The sequence below is a fragment of the Equus caballus genome, chromosome 21 (assembly GCF_041296265.1).
Source record: "Equus caballus isolate H_3958 breed thoroughbred chromosome 21, TB-T2T, whole genome shotgun sequence".
NCBI classification, from domain to species: Eukaryota; Metazoa; Chordata; class Mammalia; order Perissodactyla; family Equidae; genus Equus; species Equus caballus.
Window position 1 is genome coordinate 41,313,789 of NC_091704.1, and position 18,471 is coordinate 41,332,259.

The 18,471-nt window shown below is 42.3% G+C and overlaps 1 protein-coding gene and 1 non-coding gene across 4 annotated transcripts in view; both read left to right on the forward strand.

Moving 5' to 3' along the window:
- Nucleotides 1–1,496: 1,496 nt before the first annotated feature.
- On the forward strand, nt 1,497–1,660 carry LOC138919978 (U1 spliceosomal RNA). Its single transcript, XR_011430559.1, has one exon. It is a non-coding gene; the product is annotated as a U1 spliceosomal RNA (small nuclear RNA).
- A 431-nt stretch (nt 1,661–2,091) lies between these two features.
- The window catches only part of C9 (complement C9), a 46,012-nt gene continuing 29,632 nt past the window's right edge, over nt 2,092–18,471 (forward strand). The window contains exons 1-5 of one of the 3 annotated variants that reach the window (XM_070245823.1): nt 2,092–2,291; nt 12,850–13,072; nt 15,348–15,453; nt 15,852–15,996; nt 16,246–16,393. In XM_070245823.1, coding sequence (XP_070101924.1) covers nt 15,403–15,453; nt 15,852–15,996; nt 16,246–16,393 — 344 coding nt within the window. In that variant the 5' untranslated portion in view covers nt 2,092–2,291; nt 12,850–13,072; nt 15,348–15,402. Of the gene's footprint in view, nt 2,292–12,849; nt 13,078–15,347; nt 15,454–15,851; nt 15,997–16,245; nt 16,394–18,471 lie in introns of all 3 variants that reach the window. The other 2 variants (XM_070245824.1, NM_001081950.2) reach the window with 2 other exon arrangements.

Here is an 18,471-nt window from a genome sequence, read left to right on the forward strand (position 1 = left end):
TTATTATTTTACTTCTCTAGTCTAGTGCATCATGCTTCATTTCCCCTAGATATACACTGAAATATAAACCTCATTTAAAAACATGTCAGATATATAATAGATGCCAAGGGAAAAGAAGAGTTAAAAGCACTATAAAAATAAGGCATATTCTATTATTTATATAATACATATACTAATATGTGACTAATATATTATTAATATTATATTTCACTGCTCCCATTACTTTGCTACATCACATTTAGCCTGAACCATGAGGGATAAAATAAATATAACTTCTACAGAGCAATTCAGCATCCAACCAGTCTGCTAAGAAATTCCCCGCCTCCCCCAGACCCCCTCCAGTGAGCCAGTCTCCAAGGAGAGAGGTGGTTTTCAATCTCCCTTCGCACTTAATTATCAAGTCAGGCATCACAAAATCTAATCAATTAGCATCAAGTCTAACTAGTATAAAACGTCATCTTATCCTGCCTGCTTCCAAGTTCTTCTTTCTGCAGGTATCCTGCAGGGTTCAGAGAGGCTGTGTAAGAATCCTCAGCATTGCTCCATCATATTTGACAGATTCGTACTGTAGCTGGATGAAGCCCATTTGTCATTAGCCGAGTCTCACAAGAAGTATCTTTGGGCATAAATTTATTCATTAATGTAGTTACAAGTGTGCTGTACACAGTCAAATCATCTTATTGCTTGGCAATTCTGCATGGTCTGTAGATTGACAGCAAGCTCAGGAACTAATGAAATCAGTCCCATTAGAGACCTCAAGCTTTCTGCATAAAAGTTAGAGGGGGAAAGACATGGTGGTGAGAGTAGATAGACTTACTATAAGTAGGACCCTTAGTGGAACGGTAAGGCGCTAGTGGAAAAACCACCTGTGCATTTGTTACCTACCTAACCCCACCTGCCATTTTATGTCTTTGTGTGTGCTAATGTTTGAAATTTGCCTATTTGTAGTTAATAAATACTCATGAAGTCTTCTTAAGGCCTGTGTCAGCAAATCAAAAAAAAAAATTCAATGATATATCACATCTCCTGTCTTTCTTCTCGAGGTGGTCATTCTAAATCTCAACTCTGGCCACTCATTTGAATGACTTGGCAAGCTTTAAAAAACAGTGATGTGGGGTCCCATCCCAGATGAGTCAAATGAGAATCGGGAGGTAGGTGGCGGGCAGGGATCAATGTTTTTTCACAGATCCCCAGATCACTCTACGGTGCAATCAGTGTTTTGAAAGCAGCTGTGACATCCACATTCTCTGGTACTTGCAAAGCAACTTACCCTTTGCGCAAGTCCTAGAGAATGTGCAAATGTGTGTGTACGTGTCAGGGGAATTCTTTATGATGGGGTGGAGTAAATTGTTCCTTCTCAGAATCTATCCTGCTAACAGGTGTGTTTCTGGAATAAGAAGACCAGATCCTCCTGCAGGATATTGCAAATGCCTTAGGGAGTTTACCTAGATTCTTCAAAATGATCCACTGTGCCTATAAAGAAAGCCAGGTTTGTTATACTTACCTGGCAGGGGAGATACCATGATCACGAAGGTGGTTTTCCCAGGGCGAGGCTTATCCATTGCACTCCGGATGTGCTGACCCCTGCGATTTCCCCAAATGTGGGAAACTCGACTGCATAATTTGTGGTAGTGGGGGACTGCGTTCGCGCTCTCCCCTGACAATTAAAAAAAAAAAAAAAAAAAAGAAAGCCAGGTTTGTAAAGGCATCCTACACTTGGCCTTGCCCAGGTGGCGATAACCCACGCAGCTCACTTTTAGTGGGAACGTGTAGATCTGCGCCTCCCTTTCCAGCCAGTGTAGTTATTTTACTAGTTTTGAGTTTACGCCTCTATGAGAATCATCCATACGCCTTTTTTCCCCAAATTACACACTCCTTCAGCCTCCCTCCTTGAGGATCCCCAGATGAGAACCACTGGGGTTTTTTTGTTTGTTCTGTTTTTGTTTTTGTTTTCAACACAGCGCTACTGCTCATTTCAGCCGATTTAGCACTCGCAGGTTCATTATCTGAATACACTTGTTGATGTGAGAACAGCAGTGCAAGAATTACGAAATGACTCTCCTTTGATTGGACTTTGCACCCAGGAAGCCCAATTCGACAAAAATCCCAAGTGAAAACAAACAATAATTGTTCCCCCAGTCCTCTGGCCCTTTGCAAATCAGTGCCCTACAGGACCGGTCTGGCCGTTCCACGGGGGCTGCCGCACTAGAGCAGATGTCTGCAGGCCGGACATTCGCCTTTGCCATATGCATTCTAGAAGTGAGTGTCCTGACAGCCGGGCCCACTCCCAAGTAAGTCGCTTTTCTGTTTGTCTCTGGAATTTCACTGTGGGCTTTAATATTTCAAGGTCTACCTCTGACGGCAAAGTGGGTAAAAAATTTCAACCCCCATTGCGATATGTAGCCCCAGAATTTAAACTTTGAAAAAGGTGAGAAAAGGCATGGGGTGTTTCTCTGAGCATTTTCTGAGGAATCCTGTTGCTGTTTCCAAGGGTTTCTTTTAAACAAGGCTTTCAAATGTTAAGGCTGACATACTCTAAACACTTGGAATTATGAAACAAAGCTGGTTTTTACCAGAGTATGATAAACTTGCATTTATCAGGGTCTAATATCTGAGAAGTTGAAAATTAAGCAGATTTAAGCTTTCCCTCACTGCCTCCACGTCTAACATTCTTAATGACTGGATACATCACTCTCTTGCACCCGCATTAGGAAAGGTGAATCATTTTGCTTCTCCTCCTTGACATCTCAAGTTGCGCCCAGAGGCGCATGTCCTGTCCTTAGGTTTACGGTTGTATTTCTTCCATTTAAGAATAATCGCCCTCATGCAGACCTGTGAGCCGTGCATCCAGCAAACACAGTTATATTCTCTCATTTTGTTCTGATCCTAATTGGGAACACAAAGCCCAGGGCAAGTTGATTCAGGAAATAAACCAACCAGACACTATGTGCTTCCGAGCATGTACACTGTACCCGGAATTGCTGGAGCACACACAGACCTGTGTGACCCGAGACAGCGTGATCCGATCTAGTGAAGGTATTGAAATATTCTGGGCTTTGACAGTATAGCTGGGGGAAAATATCTGCCCAAACACTGTCCCTCTGCTCAGACATAACTGACCTGCATCCAATTCCCCTTGGTCCTTTGACTCTTGGTTTAACTGAGTTCTGTTTTGGATCTTAATGGCCATCTGAAGCACATCTTTGCAGCAATGGAGGCTGCCCTTCTGCCTGGGCCCCACTCGATGCATGGTTTACTCACAGGGGTGCATCTTCCAGGAGGGGGCACCCAGAGGTGCTGGGCAGACCAGCACGGGGCCCTGGGTCAAGTGTTCCTCCAGGCTTTCCTTCATCCCTCATTATCTAAGAAACATCATTCCATGCAGAAAATATTTTAGTTTACTGAGCATCAGGTACAAAGGACATTCGGAACGGCAGCTACTGAAAGTTTCCTTAGTCCTCTTCTACTTATCCCGACCCTTTCTCAAGTTAAAAAAAATAATTTAAACAACTCACATTCCTGGATGGTGACTCCTGCTGATCAAAAATGAGAGGCTGTGGAGAAGGTTTCAACTGCTTTGAAGTGTGTACCTCCTGGGTCCTGGCCTCGCTCAGTTGTTTCAGGGAGGACCAGAAAGCCCCCTTGGCTGGCCCCCAGCTCCCGTAGCTGCCCTGCTGAGTTGGACTCAGATTCAGGGGCTCCCACCGCCATGCCCTCGCGAGTTTGGTAGGGTCACCCTGCTCCAAACACTCCGTGCTCTGCCCTTTACTAAGGGTTGAGGTCAAAACAGAGTGTTCAGATCAGTCATGAAGTGAGACACATAGGTCAGCCAAAGAACTGAAGTTTGCAAATGATTTTTAAAATACAAATTTGATCAGAATGGAGCACCTCTCTAGAACTCAGCCACCCAAGCTCAGGTCAAGGTGCCTTTACTCACCATCAGACCATGTAAGTCTGAGCAAGTTACTCAAACTCTCTGAACCTCAGGTCCCTCATCTGTAAGATGGTCATTGAATTCGTTTCCTGGTACCACTTCCTAGGTGGCTTCACACAACAGAAATTTATTGTCTCACAGTTCAGGAGCCTGGAAGTTCAAGCCTCAGGTTTCAACAAGGCCACGCTCCCTCTGAGACTCTGGGAAGGATCTTTCCCAGTTTCTGGTGGTGGCCGGTCACCCTTGGCATTGCTTGGCTTGCAGCTACATCATTGTGATCTCTGCCTCTGTCATCACATCTGCTCTCATCCTCCCTCTCTGCAGGTCTGCCTGGTTCCAAATTTCCTCTTTTTATAAGGATACCAGTCATACTAGATTAGGGCCCACCCTAATGACCTCCTTTTAACTTGAATTCCTCTGTAAAGATCCTATTTCTAAATAAGGTCACATTCTGAGGTACATGGGTTAGAACTTCAATGTATCTTATGGGGGGATACAATTCAGCCCATCACAGTGACAATAATAGCCTCTACCTAATAAGGTTTTTGGTGACCATTAATTCATTATACATATAAGGTACTTAAAACGTCTGTGCTTGGCACGTTGTAAGAACTCAATAAACATGAAGTGTTCTTCAAAATAATGACCTTGCTATTACTTTCGCTTTGATATGCTTTCTGGTTTAGGACAGGAAGGGATGGAGTTTCAACCAGCCTTCAGGGGATATTATGTGGCTGTCGACATTTCATCTTAAGCCACAGCTACAGCGGGCCATTGCTACTGGCGAACTGTTGGGGATTTTCAGTGATCATTTGTTTGCAAACATGAGTGCACCCATGGGAACAGGTCATGAGGGGGACGTCATCTCTTATGTTTCTCAAGGTAGAACAGAAATGTTAAAAACCACTGTGCAAGGAGAGCAACAGCTCATAACTCAGTCCTGGAGCCAGGTGGCCTGAGTTGGATTCCAGGGTCCATACAATTTACTAGCTCTGTGACCCCAGGCAAATTCCTTAACTTCACTAAACTTATCCCTCACCTGCAAAATGGGAATAAAAACATGACCTACAGTGAGAAATCCCTGAATAAAACATACAATGTGCTTAGCACAGTGACACACAAAAATTACTAATCTAGGAGGGTAGCTATCATTAGTTTTCCTTTTTAATTTGTAAATAACAAAATATTTGCATGGTTCAAAGATCAAAGCATATAAAAAAGCATATAGTGAGAATCTTGATTTCCCCACTCATAACTTTTCATGAGATTTGTGTTATTATATGTACAGTGCTTAGATTATTACCCCCTCCCACTCTACCTTACCCCCATAGGTAACTACGTTTATTAGTTTCTGGTGCATTCTTCTAGTATTTTTTAATGTAAATTAAAGCATAGAGACATATATAAACTTATTCTCCTCTTTCTTTTACATGCTATCTTGTACTTTGCTTTTTCTTTTTACTTTACAATACATCCTGGGAACCTTTTTGTGTCAGTATGGAAGGAACTTTCTCATTCTCCACACGACTGATTAATTCTCCATTGTGTGGCTACACAGGTCAGATAACCTGTCTTTTATTGATGAATATTTGGGTGGTTTCCAATCTTTTGTACTATAAACAATGTTGCAATGAATACCCTTATTCATATATCATTTCGCAGGTGGATAATTGTACCTGAGGATAAATTCCCAGAAGTGATATAACTAGGTCAAAGGTAATCACTTTTGTGACTTTGCTAAAATTGCCCACTTGCCCCATGGGTTTGTATTATTTTGCACATCATCAGCAGTGTAAAGAATGTCTGTTCCCCACAGCATTGCCAACAGGAGCTCTGGGCCAACTTTTTGATATTTGCCAATCTCATAGGCAAAAAAATGGTATCTTCAGGGTTGGCCCAGTGGCACAGCATTTAAGTTCTCATGTTCTACTTCAGTGGCCCAGGGTTCGCCAACTTGGATCCCAGGTGCAGACCTACACACCGCTTATCAAGCCATGCTGAGGCAGGCGTCCCACATATAAAGTAGAGGAAGATGGGCATGGATGTTAGCTCGGTGTCAGTCTTCCTCAGCAAAAAGAGAAGGGTTGGCAGTGGATGTTAGCTCAGGGCCAATCTTCCTCAAAAAAAAAAAAATGCTATCTTCAAATAGTTTTAATGTGCCTCTCTCTCATTGAGTCATGTTGCACATATTTTCTTATGTTTAAAGGCCATGTGTATGTTCCTTTTTGTGAACTATCCCTATCCTTTGCTTATTTTCCTAGAAAGTCTCTTGTTTTTCTCTTATGGATTTCTATGACCACCTTATAGTCTTTGTCTCTAGTGTGAATTACAAACATTTTTCCCAGTTTGTCATTCATATTTTGACTGTATATGTGGTGTGTTTTTAATGCAGTTATATTTTCATATTTATTTTATTTTTCCCTTTCCAAATAGTAAAGAAGGAGTATTAGACTGGAGCTGGAAGTCTTGAGAGTGATTAGGCATGTGGAGAGAAACTGCCTGGGTTTGAATCCCAACTCGGCCACCAAGTACACTCTGCTGTGTAATCTGAGGAAAACTACTTACCATCTCTGTAGCTCAGTTCATTATCTTTAAAGTGTGATAGCACTCATAATGGATATCTCAGAGGGCTGATGTAAAAATTACGTGAGATAATGAGTATAAAGGCTTAGAAGAGTTCCTGATGTACACTAAGCACTCATAAATGTTAGCAATTATTATTCAAGTTATTTTAATTAAATTTATTTCAACAATCTGGAAAAATACCCAAACACCCATTAATAGAGAAGTCGGGCTTGACTATTAGGTTGAAGATACCCAAAATGTCAGACTTTTCTCCTTCTTTGGTTATATCCACCTGTATTTTTGACATCCATATTCAACACAAGTGAACAGATATTTCTTTATCAGCCACTATTGGTTAAGTATGGTCATTTGGTTATTCATCCATTTAATACAGCAAATATTTACTGAGTTTGCAACATGGGCCAGACATTACATCAGGAGCTGCAGTGTAAGACTGAGCATGTTGCAAGGGTACCTGACCTCACTGGGCTTACAGTCTAGTGAGGAATATAAACTAGAAAACAGCAATTGCAACTCAGCCAAGTTCTCTGAGCGAAGCCCGTGATGATAAGGGAGACAAGCTCCCATGAGCTTAATTAGTCCACTTGAGCACTGGCCTCATCTGCTCTAGCCTCATCAAGGGCTTTGCTCCTTTAATTCTGCCCCCCATCTCCTGCGTCAATATCTCCCTTTGTACCCAATCACTCCAATCAGCATACAGACATGTTGGAACATTTCCTTTAAATGTTGGCTGAGTCCTCAGCCTTATTCTAGACACACATGCTCACAGCCAGCCTTATGGTGTGAAATACTGCTTATATTCTGACAACTCTCAAATTTATATCCACCACTCACACCTCTCCCCTGAGCCCAATGTCTAATTACTTAGTCAACATCTCCTCTTGAAAATCTAACAGGCATCCCAAACTTATCATGTCCAAAACATCCTTATTGGTTACTCCATCCCTCGTCACCCAACCTGCACCACTATTTGCAAGTTACTCAGATAACCATCTGGGAGTCATACTTGACTCCTCTGAGTCATTCCCACATGCAGTCTACCAGCCAGTCTTGTTGGACTATCTTTAAAATATATCCCCAGTCTGCCCGCTTCTCACTATCTCCACCGCGACTGCTCTAGCCCAAATCGCTGTCATTTCTGGCTGCATTCATTCTTGTCCACTCCCCAACAGTTCTCCATCTAACAACCAGAGATCTCTTTAATCTTTTGAAAACATAAGTCCAAGTGTTACTCCTACGCTCATACTCCTCTAAGGGTTCCCATCAAGCTCAGAATCAAATTCAAACTCCTCCCCACAGATTACAAGGCATGAGCGACACCCCGTCTGTTTCTCCAGGCACATCTGCCATTCTCCTTTTTGCTCACTCTGCGGTGTCATCCTACCTGCTGTGCCTCCAGCATGTCCCCTCAGGGCCTTTGCACTTACTTTTCCCTAGCTTAGAACACCCTTTTTCCAGACAACCACAGAGCTTCTTTCTGAATTCAATCAAGTGCCTAATCAAATATCACTTCCTGTTCTGGTCATTTTTGGCTGTCTAACAAAGCATTCCAAGACAATAGCTTGAAACAAGACCAATTATTTCTTTGGCTTATGAATCTGAGGTTTGACTGGGCTGGGTGGAGCCATTTTCATAGGTCTCCTACATGGATGTAGTCAGATAGTGGCTGGGCCTGGGATCATCAAGGTGGCTTCTTTACTTATGTATCTGTCTCCCGGGCTGGAAAGATCCAAACAGCTAGGGGGCTGGAACAATTGAGTCTCCTTGGGAATCTCTCTTTCTCTCTGTGCTCTTCACATCGTAGACCCCAGGGTACTTGGCTTCACACCTAGTGGTGAAAGGCTCCCAGAGCAAGAATCTTTATATAAACCAGCAGAACTTGGAAGGCCTGTGCTAACCCAGCCTTAAAAGTCACACAGCCTCACCTCCACCTCATTCTATTCATCAAGGCATCAACAAAGATCCCACCAGCTTCAAGAGGAGGGTGCAGAGACCCCACCTTTAATGGGAAGAATGTCAAAGAATTTGTGAACACATTTTTAAAGCAGCACACTTCCTCTGAGAGAGTTCTTTCCCTACCTTGTGAAGCCTCCCACTCCTACCCTTATGGCTCTCCCTGACCTCTTACCCTGCTCTATTTCCCTCCATAGTTCACAGGTCTTAACTGATATTGCATGTTATATTTTCTAGTATACTCATTTATTGTATCTCATCACTAGACTGTAGGCTCCATGATGGAAGGGATACTATCTTGTAGCCCCAGCGGCGAGAACAATTCCTGACACAGAGCAGGCCCTCCATAAAGGGAGTTGAATGTTGGCTCATTGGGAGCACATGAGATAAGCCCCTAACTAAGACTTGGGAAATCAAGAAAGGTCCTGAAAAATACTAAAGTGTTGGACACTGGTGTTATATTTTCAACTTGAGGAATTGCATGAACTAAACAACCTGGCAGATCCATGTGTTAAGAATGCAGTGCTGACTAGCTTATATTTCTCCACTCAAAGGAGCCATGTTGTCTTATTTATTGACCAAAAGTTTCCTTCCTACAGCAGGTGTTTTCTTGCCTGGGCCTGCTGCAAAGTGTCCTGGAGTGTGAGCTGCTCCCAAGGTTTTCTTTTTCTAAAGCTGGAAACTTTTTTCCTGGAAGGGAGATGGAACCAGGTGTCCATCAATGGCCCTTCATTTAGTGCCTGTCTGGCCCAGAGTTAGACTTTCTGCTGTGCTGATGTGCATCACTTTGATCTAGGAAGAGACGTTCAAGCTGAGAGTGAAACACTGAGAGATACGTTTTACTCAATACACACATTTCATCTAAGAATCCAGAAAGTGCTTTACAAATACTTCTCCACTCAGCCTAATAGCTCAACAGGGTGAAAGGCAGGTGGTGAGTGTTGTACACATCCAGTCCTTGAGCTATGAAAGATGATTGGCCCAGTGAGTCTAAGGAGCTGGGAGGAGGGTGTTGGGCTCAGAAGGAGCTATCCAAGACCACTCATCTCATTTCTTAATATATTTAGTGCATTCACTTCAATAAAGCATTCCTTTTGCATAAGCTGTTATTTACTCCTAATAGATCCTGAGACTCTTGCCATTTTTTGCCTCCAAGTATCCAGGTACCTGGTGCAGTGAAGGCAAAACAGCCAGTTTTCAGGTTATTTTTGCCTAATTTGACATCACTTAGATGTAAGCTTAAAATAGATCCAGGCGAGAGCCAGGTTGTCCAATTGATGTGCTTTACCTGAAGCTACTATATTAAAAAAAAAAAATCCATCCTTGCTAACTTCCTGTATCTCAAAATGTCTACAAATCATGACACTATTACATCCAAAAATTATTGAATGAGCTATGACCTTTTAGATTATTCAAAGGAGATCTGAGTTGGAAAAAAAAAGTCAGCAGAGGGGACAGGGCAAAATTGCAGAGCGCTGGGGTGGAGAGACGTGGATTCCCAATCCAGTTTTACCATTAACTGTTCAACTTTGATAAGTAGTGTAATTCCCTGTTTTTAGTGCTCCATTTGTAAAAGAGAATTGATAACACCTATAAAATTTATCCCTCAGTGGCAGAATAAAGGTTTAATGAGGAAATGAGCTTTGACAATTGTCTAATAAAACTAGTGGAAAATTTTAAGGAATTGTTTAATCAAAAAACAGTTATTGAGTGTTATGGGCTGAATTGTGCTCCCCCAAAATTCACATGTTGAGGTCCTAACCTCCTACACCTCACAGTGTGACTATATTTGGAGATAGGGTCTTCAAAGAGGTAATTAAGTCAAAATGGGGTCATTAGGGTGGGCTCTAATCTAATATGATTGGTGTCCTTATAAGAAGAGTAAACTTGAACATAAGCAAGTGCAGAGGAAAGACCATACGAAGACACAGGGAGAAGACAGCCATCTACAAGTCAAGGAGAGAGTCCTCAGAAGAAACCAGCCCTGTAGACAGCTTGATCTCAGACTTTTGGCCTTCAGAATTGTGAGAAAATAAAAGTCACTCAGACATTTAAGTCACACAGCCTGTGGTACCTTGTTATGGCAGCCCTAGCCCACTAATAAATACCCTGAGCTTAATATCTAGAAGGGTATAAATCTTGCTCGCAGGGCAAGAGTGTGATCTGTGAGGACCTTCCTATGGGGCCAGGTTGGATCATTCAGGCGATGAGTCCAAATTATGGTCTAGGAGGGCAATAAAAGATCAAAGGCAAAGATCTGGTGCTCTGTACTAAGTCCAAAGTATGAGTCAAATCTGCAAAAAAGAAAAGGAGTCCTTAAAGTTAGAAGCTAAGAAAGAAGGGAATTAGTTTGCCCCTAGTTAATGTGGGGCTATTATTAATGAAAAGATGTGAGAGAACAGTCTACAGGCAATGCCAGTTCCCCTGGAGCAGGGTCCTGGTCACTTACGTGTGAGACAGATGAACAGCCTTTCTCATCAGCCCGCATCACTGGCTGGGTTCTAGCCTGCCCAGCAAAGGATTGCAATGCACTCTGGAGTATTTGCAGTGGGTTTTACCTTCCATACATGCTCCTCCAGTCTGTACTGTACCCTCGGAACTAGTTATTCATTGAAGGTGGTCTCAGTGGCAGGTGAGAAAGATAAAGATGTCATACTATTGTCTATAGGGTGTGGTTTCTAGAACCAAGGAAGTAATCTCTTAGAGGGAGATGTTACAACAAAATGCTAACATGATCATCTAAGTAAGTGATGAATACAAAAAAGATAGATAGGAGCAGATAATCCACTTGAAGGCAACAGGACTAATACTGGAGAAACTAGAAGATATTGAAAAGATCCATATAGATACTAATACGTAGAGCCTAGAGTAATTCCTGAAACAAATGAAAGGCCAGCTCAGTGACATTTTCAGGTCAATAGTGGCCTCCAGCTTAGATTATATTGGTATAAAGAGCACCCGGACATCTACTTGAATTCCACCCTTTGAGAGTTCATGGATAATCACCCAGATGTTGTCAAATGATGTTTCTCAATATCGTGTGAACATGAGATCACCTGGAATACTTTTTAAAAACATCGATGCCTGGAGCCTATCCTCAGAAACCTTAACTGAGTTGGTTTGGAATGGGGATCACAATTTTATAATTCCCCTTTTTAAGGTCTGAGGATTACTATGTGCAATCAGTATTGAGACCCACTGCTATAAATCATAAAGGTGCATCTGCCAATGCCTCTTGATGAAGCCTGTCTATTCCAGATGAGGCCTTAGTTCTATGGAAAAGTTCTAGCAGAGAATTTCTCAGCCGTGTGGTTTCAGATATACACTAATACTCAGACTTCCAGAAAAGCAGGTTCTTCAAGGGAGTTTTGGCAGCTTGTGTAGTACACTTTCAACCTGTACTTTTCAAAGATTGAAGCTCATGAGGCCTCTTGATTTTCTGGATGGTGTAGGCAAGAGTCAGGCTTACAAAAGTGGTGTCTCCAGTCATGAAACCATCCTTAATGACAAGCAAATCTTGCACAAATATGATGTGAATGGCTCACCAAGAGACCATAATCTAGAGAAATATAGGCCTAGGTCTGTCCCAGACAATATGATCAAGGACTTCCTCCCCTTCATTGCATTTACTTATTTATTCATGCAAAAAACACTTACTGAGCATCTGGTATATTCCAGGTACTTGATAGGGAAGCTGAACAAGACTGAAAGTTCCTTAGCTCACTGATATTTTTGTCTGGAATATAAGCTTTGTTTATTTGGGGATCACAGTTTTTGTTTTATTTTGTTTTGTTGTTTTGCATACCATTATATCCCCACGCCTAGCAAAGAGTAGACAATTAGTAAATATTTGGTGAATAAGAGGATAAATCAGTGAAGAAGTAAATTAATTGACATAAATCATTGCAAAGGAGCTTATGATATGGAGAAGAACAAGATGCTATAAGAATGTGTACACAGAAAAGTAAACTACACAAGGTTAGGGAAGTTTCTTGGGAAAAGAAATTATGTCTAATATGAGATCAGCATGGTAAACAGGGAACAGGAGGTTTCAAAGCCTGAAGACGTTAGAAAACGTTGCTTATTGTGGGAATTTCAAGTTTAACGTGGCTGGAGCTTAGATGTAGAGAAGTGAAGTTGAGGAATTAGAAAGGAGATAGGCCATGGAGAGCTCTCTAGACCATGTGTCTTTGTTTCCTATTGCAGCTGTAAAAAATTACCAAATTAGTGGCCTAAAACAACACAAATTTATTATCTTACAGTTCTATAGGTCAGAAGTCTGAGATGGGTCTCACTGGGCTAAAATCAAGGCGCCAGCAGGGCTGTGTTCCTTTCTGGAAGCCCTAGGGAAGAATCTATTTTCTTGCTTCTTCCAGATTCTAGAGGCTGCCTACATTCCTTGGCTCATGACCTCCTTCCATCTCCAGAGCCAGCAACAGCCAGCAGAGTCCCTTTTCACGCTTTGAATTTCTCCTGCTTCTTCTGTCTTCACATTTCTCTGAAGAACTCCTGGTTTTAAGAGCTCGCATGTTTGGAATGGGACCACCCAGATAATACAGGATAATCTCTTAACCACATCTGCAAGGTCACTTTTGCCATGTAAGGTAACATATTCACAGATTCTGGAGTTAGGACATGGACATCTTTGGGAGTCGTTATTCTGTCTACCACACCATGTTAGAAAATTTGGACTTTATCATAAGAGTAATGGGAAGCTACTGAAAGATTTTCAGCAGGGGAATGGTACAATCAAATTTGCATTTTTAAAAGGTCCCTTTGGATGATTCATGGAAATTGGATTAGAAGTAAACTATTGTTCTCCCAGAGAGAGATAGTGTTAGCGTAGACCAGAGAAATGTCTAAAAGGGATGAAGGATGGACAGATTTGAGAGTCATGTACGAGACTGTAAACAATAGGTTTTAGTGGTTGATTAGATATGAGAGATGAAAATGGGGCATGCAGAACAAGACAAGTAACACCCAAGTCTCTGGCTAGGGTGACTGCATAAACGAAACTAACGTTTACTGTGACTATAAATACAGGGGGAGGAGCAGCTTTAAGACAAGAGGAAAAATAATGAATTCATTTTGGGATACATTGAATTCAATGAGCCATGAAGACATCCAAGTGCAGACGTCCAACTGGGAGTTATATCCAAGAGTTCAAAATTCAGGAGAGATGTCTGGAGTGCAGACTTATCTCTGAGAGTCATTAGCATACACATGGAAACCAAAGCCCTGGAAAAAGTGTAGAGAATAAAAAAAAAGAGATCCAAGGACAGGAACGTGAGGAAAAACAGCACTTCAGAGACTATCAAAGGAGGAAGAGCCTGCATAGGAGAGTAGGACAAGTGGGCAGAGAAGAAAGAAGAAATGAATCCAGTGTCATTCAGTCCAAGGGAGGAGAGTGTTTTAAACAGCAAGAGTGGTCAACTGCATTGACTGCTGTGAAGAAGTCAATAAGATAAGGGCTGAAAGGAGCCAAGGGAGCCACATGGCAGTTATCATTGACTTTGGCAAGAGCAGTGTCCTTGGGGCCGGAGGGTTGAGCAGAGATTGAGAGGTAAGGAACAAGAAACCATGGTGCAAACTACTATTTCAAGTAAGTTGGCTGAGATGATGAGAGGTAGCTAAAGAGGCATGTAGAGTTGATGGAAAAGATGAAACTTTGTTTTTTTTGGATGAGAGAGAAGCACAAATATATTTACAGCAATTCCTTTAAGAAGTGACATTGTGAAAAGCAGGAGGGAGATGTGGGTGGCTGGAAGGAAATGTAGAATTCAGAAAGTGTGTTATTTATTCATTCATTTGCTTGTTTATGTTTGATGAGAAGGACTTGAACACATTCTATTACAGGTGAAAAGGAGTTGGTAGTGAGGGAAAGTTTCAAATGGAGGATATAATCAACTGCTCAAGATCTCAAAGAGGAGCTGGACTCTGGAGATTTTGTGGAGGCACTGGCATTACCTAGCCATCCCTCTGGAGCAAGAGGCTGCACATACAAAGGATAGGTGCCTGTTCAGGCAAGTGGGGCAGGAAGTTTATAAGATTCTTGTTTGGTGGCTTTTGCTTTTTGAGTTTTTTTCTGTCATGGAATGAGATAATAAATCCAATGTAGAGTTGCAACCAGAAGAGATCCAAATGGTGAACCAAGAGAAAAAGAAAAGATCAAAATCAGAAAGGCACTGCCCAGGATGGGGTCTGGGGGTGGGAGAGAAAGCTATAAGTGCCAAAATACATATGTTAAAACTCAGAAAAATGAGGACTACGTCCTGAAGTGGAGTGTGAAGTGGTAAGGCTTCCAGTTCAAGACACACAGAATGCAGGGGTGGGAAAGCTTGACTTATGAGGTGCTGCTACAGGAATGACTGGGTCAGCTGACTTAAATCTGCAAGAGATGCCACAACTAGAAGGACCCACAACTAAAATATACAACTATGTACTGGGGGGATTCTGGGAGAAAAAAAAAATCTGCAAGAGAACCAGGCAACTGGACGCTTTCCCAGACTCTCTGGGGAGTGCAAAGGGAAACAAGGTTTCTACCTTCAATGAGTTCATGAGCAAGTTGGCAATGTAAGACTGATCAATGTAAAACGCGTAGCAGGATGACTTGCTAGTTTTTCTCATCACCATTATTATTGTTGTTGTTAAGTTGAAAGTTAATTTACGATACGGTACAAGAATTAAACAAAAAGACGAGTTGAAAATACAAAACAGCGTGTGATCAAATGTCAAATGAGAGATACAGTGAAAGGATAAGTAGTATAATTTGGAATGGGAAAAATTAGTAAATAAATTAAACTGATTTGTGAAGACTTCTTGGAACAAGGCGGGCACAATGGTCAATGCAAGTTGACATGTTCTATTATCTTAGTTATGCCCCAGAGCCAGAACAACAGAGTGGCACTCCATTGCCCATAGACTGCAGAATGAGCTCCTGGAGCGGATGGTCGGAATGTGACCCTTGCCTCAGACAAATGGTAAGCGTTCGTTGACATTCACCTCTGATGTCCCTAAACGGAAACTGTATTGCCAGCATCTCCAGGGATTGACTATGAGGCAGGAAGGCCCCCAGCTGAGTTCCAAACTGAGAGGGAAAGATAAGTATCTAAATGGATGATGCTAACTTTGCTGAGCAATGCGAATGTTGCACAGTATATTAAATCAGTGTGATGAGGAGCCACATTCTGTAGAAGAGACTGCCAACCTGGAAAGTGAGGTGTTACTTTAAGTAACATTAGTGACTGCTTTGAGGCCTTCCATCTTAAAACCATTGACTCACATGGGTTTGGAGGGCTGCAGTGGTATGGAGGCAGTTTTAGGTTATAATCCCTTTTTGGCATTAGAAATTCTAACATTTCGAGCTGGTTTTGTGCAGTTTCGCTCAAGGAGCATTGAAGTCTTTGGACAATTTAATGGGCAAAGGTGCGTTGATGCTGTGGGAGACAGACGACAGTGTGTGCCCACTGAGGCCTGCGAAGAGGTTGAGGATGACTGTGGAAATGACTTTCAGTGCGGTACAGGTAATCCTGGCGTTCCTGTTGCTCGTTGTGGGTTTCTGTGTGCACTCATAAGGGAAAAGAAAGAAATGTGCTCCAGATGCTCATATTTCCAAGTGTGAAAGGGGCCCAAAAGAGGGCCACATATATATTCTATACAAAGAATTCAAATATATATGTCAGCCATCTATCGTTAAAGTCCATTTGATAACTTCAGAAAGAGGGAGAAAATTTGCGTTAGACACATGGCATCTTTCCTGATTTTGATTGCAGGCAGATGCATAAAGAAGCGACTTCTGTGTAACGGTGACAATGACTGCGGAGACTTTTCAGATGAGGATGATTGTGAAAATGACCCCCGTCCCCCATGCCGGGAGAGAGTGGTGGAAGAATCTGAGCTGGCGCGGACTGCAGGCTACGGGTTTGTATTTCACTTGAATGTTTCTAGATGAAGATGAGTGAAAACAATCTCCATCTCTCCTGCTGTGCTAGATTGGTGGGAGTCTGAGCTGGTGCAAAAACTTGAATTATATTTGAGCTTGAAAGAAGGTAAGTGCTGAATAAGTATCTCAAGATAATTGGGACACACTGCCTGGCCTCAGTAGGGGTCTATAGAATGGATGAGCCTATCAGGATGATAGGTGATTACTTTTGAGCCCAGTAGGAGATGAAACACCTCACTTGTGAACCTCTGGAAGACCACAGCAATGTTGAAATGACATGTTAACATTTGAAATTGAGTTGCTAGTAGTAGGTCTGGCAATTCGATTCAAATATTTGAATTGCCAGGAAGGCCATCTTCCACTGGAAATTCTGGACCTATACCTGGTTATAAGTTCTCAGGGGGCTCCAGTATTGTGGGGTTGACCCAAGAGGAACAGGACAGAGGAAGCAGTGCTGATGCCAGGTGGGGATGGTGTTGAGATTTTGGTTCTCATTGCAGAGCTGAAGCTTCCCTCCTTTTCCACACAAAACTTAGGGGCTCTGACCAGGTAAGCTCAGATGAGAAGTCTTGGACAGTTTAGAACTCAGAGTTATACAGAATAGAGACCATTATGCAGAGATCTGTGCTGTAAGAATTAGGAAAGTGGCATAGGCCTGAGGTGCTGTCCCTTTCTGTTCCACATAGTCTGAGAACCTTCCAGGGATATCCACAGCACAGTCTCCACTAGTTGTTCTGAGCTGTTTTCAGCAATACTTTCGGTGGATTTGTTGGCAAATTGTCCCCAACAGAGAACCAAGTGTTCCGCCATCCAGTAGTATATTGTTAAAGATGGTACGTGGCTTTATTTCATTGCCTATGATGCAATGGATCACTTCATCCTCATAATCCCAGTGCCTGGTTCATAGTTGCCACTCAATAAATGCTGGTGTGTGGATAAACAGGTGAATTAATTAGTTAACTAATGAAAATAAGTGCTTCTAAAATACTGTCAGTTGGCATCAGGTAAGATTGAACCTCGGTCCCTGGAAAGAAATTCAGGTTCAAGACTCCAGTCCTGGGAATGGCGATGGGAGGAAAGAAGATGGAGGCGATGGTAAGAGTAATGCTGATAGAGGGACTAATATTGTAGCTCTCAATCAGAAGTGATTTTCCCTCCAGGGGACGTTTAGTGATGTCTGGAAACCATTTTAGTGGTCATAACGGTGGGGGATAGGGGTGGAGGGCTTGAGAGGGTGGCACTGTGGGAGCACTACTGACATCCAGTGGATTGAAGCCCTGGATGATGCTAAACATCCTACAATCCACGGGACAGTCACACCCAAAATGTTAGTAGGCAGAGGTTGAGAAACCCCACAGTAAGGAACTGGGCAGTTCCTACGATAAGACCTCTGTATTTGATTTGAATAAAAATAGAGATGTCTCCTCTCTCTAAGGCAGACGAGACTTCTTTAATTACAGTAAGGAGAATATTCCAGGTTACCAAGAGTCAGGCACCAGATAAATCATTCCACACACCCTTTATTCACTTGATAAAATCTTGTCTTAGCAGCATTCAAATATTACCCACAGTGCCTTTGGCCCTTAGCCTGAAGGTAGGAATCTTGAATCAAATGGATGGTCTTTGTCCCCAAACTCAGCAGGCCCTCTTGACAGTTGGCAGTATGTTGTACAGGATTGTCCGCAACCTTGTAACCCAATCACTGCCCGCTCCAATGAGTTCTGACTCTCCTTGCTACTTTCCTCGCAGAGAGACTGTGAGAGACTGTGTCTATGGTGAAAGCCCATTACTACTCTATTTTGCTTTATTTGGGATCCAAGAAACAGTTTTCTCCCTAATCTAAATAAACGAGCTTGAAGCAGGGAATTGCAGATGTTATATATTCTCACTCAATGCAAATTTACATCTTGTCTTATAGGAAAAGGATACAGAAATCTTGGCCCATTTGGCCGAAAAACAATGGTTCGTAGTCTACTGGTTTCCTTTGTTCGCGGAAAAGAAAATTTGTTGTGTAACATTTGCCAGGGAGTTTCATAATGAGGCATCCCAGAGAGCT